Source organism: Brachionichthys hirsutus, chromosome 24 (assembly GCF_040956055.1).
Source record: "Brachionichthys hirsutus isolate HB-005 chromosome 24, CSIRO-AGI_Bhir_v1, whole genome shotgun sequence".
In the NCBI taxonomy this organism is placed as follows: Eukaryota; Metazoa; Chordata; class Actinopteri; order Lophiiformes; family Brachionichthyidae; genus Brachionichthys; species Brachionichthys hirsutus.
In genome coordinates this window covers 253,572-256,947 of record NC_090920.1, presented here as the reverse complement: position 1 = coordinate 256,947, position 3,376 = coordinate 253,572, and the positions used below count along the sequence as shown (strand labels likewise).

The 3,376-nt window shown below is 47.3% G+C and overlaps 1 protein-coding gene across 1 annotated transcript in view; it reads left to right on the top strand.

Annotated features, from left to right (window-relative positions):
* LOC137912008 (gamma-aminobutyric acid receptor subunit gamma-3-like) overlaps positions 1-3,376 on the top strand; it is a 27,796-nt gene continuing 24,420 nt past the window's right edge. Inside the window, exon 1 of the mRNA XM_068756357.1 lies at positions 1-91. Coding sequence (XP_068612458.1) covers positions 1-91 — 91 coding nt within the window. The remainder of the gene's footprint in view (positions 92-3,376) is intronic.

Here is a 3,376-nt window from a genome sequence, read left to right as displayed (position 1 = left end):
ATGGTCCCCAGGTCGCACCAGGAGGACGCCACGCTCATCCTGAACAATCTGCTGAAGGAATACGACAAGAACCTCAGGCCGGATATTGGAGGTGAGATTGACAAGTATTGATCGGTATTGATAAGTCTAAAGCTCGGCAGTAAGTGCGAATTGGGGGCGGAGCTGTCCGTGGTGCTGAAAGTGTGTTTTTCAGCGTGACGAGGTGTGTTGTGGCAGCAGGGGGCAGCAGGGGGCAGCAGACCCCTGTGGAGGTCGGCTCCATTACAGGTGTGTTTAGAAAAGGAAGAGCGGCTACAGAACTGTCTGGTTTAAAGGAAAAGCTTCTGAATAACCACACCCCCTTTTTGTTGCCGTTTCCAGGCGTGATGAATTCAACGGAGTCAAAAGTGACAGAAATGAAATGTCTGCTTTGAATCGGTTTCTTTGTTTAGCTGCAGGAAAGCTCGAGACTCTCAGGTCTGATGCCCTTCAGACAATTCTGTTCAATGGGCCTCATCACCATGGCGATCATAAGAGGAAAATGCTTGCCGGAATAGTTAGCGATCCAAAAAGGCTGACAGGGAGTCAGGGCTTGATTTAAAGAGATCTCCACGTCGTTACCAACGCCTGGTGGGAACCCGTGGCGTGTGCGACGCCGGTTGATGGTGCCGGTTGATGGTGCCGGTTGACGGTGCCGGTTGATGGTGCCGGTTGATGGTGCCGGTGAGATGCAGCTACTGCAGAATGCATAAAAGCAGCTGCGCTGTGGAAGCTGTGGAGGCGGAGCCGCTTGGGTGCGACGCGGCATTAACGGCACGGTTGGATGTCTCCTTCTGCACGGCCCTGGGATCGGTTTTATCTCCCACATTTCAATTTGCTCCTGCTTTGTTAACGTTTCCCTCTGTTTTGTGTTTTTATACTCCATTTGGATTTGGGGAAATGATTTGGAGGGGGGTTCGGAATAAACAGTTTTTGAACTTTAAGTTGCATTTCCTGCAGCCCATTCGGACATTTTCTTCCTCTCATATCATTAAATCTTTGAGCATTCCGGCACATCAATGCACGCTGAAGAAATGCGACGCACCCATATGCACAAAACGTATAAAAGTGGTTTTCTGCGAGTGATCCCAGCCCTTCATTTAAAATGTATGAAATGGGATTTGCAGGAGGCGATTTTGTGCAAAGAAGCTAAATATATATTTAACGGCAGTCGTGTTTATGCATGAGATTTATTTTTAATTCAAAGGCGAGCAAAAATATTCTTATTTGATTCGGATGCTTATAAAGGACATCAGTATCTGACAGCATCTCACAGTGATGGAAGAAGAGCTCAGATCCTTAAAAAAGAATAATGAATCAATCAAAAGCGAACAAAAGTTAAAGCACTGCTAAATGTATTGATCTGGAAGCAGCGCTTACTTTTATACCTCCTCAGGTTCACATGATAAGTCTTTGTATCATGTCATTGATTATTGATTTAGAATCAGGTCTGAATCTGTTTTCCTCTGAACTAAAAACACCTTCATTTCATTCCGTAGACTGTCCGTGTCTCGGTCATTTTGAGGTTTTCTTAAGACCCGGCGAGGCGACGGCGTGTGACCTCGAGCTGACAGACCTTCATTTGTGACGTCATCGAGTTTTAGCGGAGTTTGTGGGAACGTTTGCTCGAGTTCTACCAGCAGAGCCCTAACCGGTGGCTCGTTGGGTCCGTTTCAATCCGTTAACTCACCTTATGTGGGGAGGAGGAGGAGGAGGAGGAGGAGGAGGAAGAGGGATCTCCCTCCTGCCCCAACGCCGTAATTAAGGATGAAACTTTGATGAGATCCAGTTGACAAATCTCAGCGCTGTCCATAAAACGTTAATGTCTTTGCAGGATAATGTGCAACAACGGAAACACTCGGGTAGGCATGTGTGAAAGGGACACGCACGCACGCACGCACGCACACACACACACACGCGCTTGAAGAGGATGCTGAGTCAAAGACAGATCTGGGACATTTAAGTCACCGTAAGAAAGCGTAGGTTCAGCTGAGAGCTGCTGTAATGAATCTCTCTCTCTCACACACACACACACACACTCACGCACACACGCACACACACACACACACCCTGTAATTCTGCTGGCTGTGGAACCAGAGTTCACGCTGCTGTTCTAAGCATGCTTGAGGTTTTTTTATTAATTGGCTATTAGTCTAACGCTTCGGCTTCGTAGCGTCTTTGTGTCTCACGCTCCTTTGGTAGAATAACCTTTGGTAGAATAACCCTAACCCTAACCCTAACCCTAAGCCGAAGCCGAGCCTGGGAAACACAAAGTGGGCATCTGGTCCGCTTGAGTGGAAGTGACCCACATTTGCCCCGGGCAGAACAAGTGCTGAACCGATAGGAAGCAGTCCGCCCGGGATGGAGATGAGATGCTTTGGTGCCCCGATTGTGTCGCTTTGCTGTCGGATGCGCGGCGCGATCGCCGGGTGCCACGGATGTGATCCCTGCCGGAGCGTTCGGGCACGCACCGGAGCGGAGGGCTCCGGAGGAGGCGTAGTTTCATTACAAGAGTCTTCAGTCCACAGAATGAAAGTAAAAAGGAAGCAGTGATCGGAAGTTCAGTCTTATCTTTTTTATTACAATTAAACTCCAAGGGTCCCATGCGGATACAAATTTAATTTGTGTATTCAAAATTCAATCAAGTAAATTCATGTTTAATTAAAACTGATTAAACTGCATTAATGATCGCGAGCGGGAGCCAATCAGAATGTTCAGTCATTTCCAGACAAACAGGAGCAGCCGACCCTGAAAAGTCAGATTACACTGAGATCATACTTTCACAAATCAAAAAATAATTTCTAATATTAAAATCAGAACCTATTTAATAATTACCGTAAGTCCTGAGGATAAAGATGAATATGCTAAAAACGTATTTAATTTGACTCCTCCTGGAGCCCCAGGAGTGGTCCCTGCTGAACACCTTTGAGGCGAGCATGGCTGAGGATTCCGGAGAACACTCCTTCCCTCTCTGAGAGGCGACACGCCGGATTAAAATAACCGTTGCCGTTGGCGGAGGAGACATTTCTGTTTGCCTGGCGGCTTTTAAGCCTTTTAGCTAGTTTGGCTAACACAGATGCATCCTGGGATGTGACGCTGACCGCAGCCTGAAATTGTCCGTGGATAATGCGTTATTGATCCACGCCGACTGACCAGGTTGCTGCAATCATACCCATCATTACAGCCTCCCTGGATACGTTGGAAGCGTCTGTGCATGTCAAGGGAAGGCGTGTCTGGAATTATAACATCTTTATTTATTCGCTAGCTCGAACATATTTGTAAAAATTACATTTAGAATGCCAAAGCCGGTTTGCAGCTGTTTGCCGTCTCCCACCTGCCATCTGTGTCTTCCTGACTC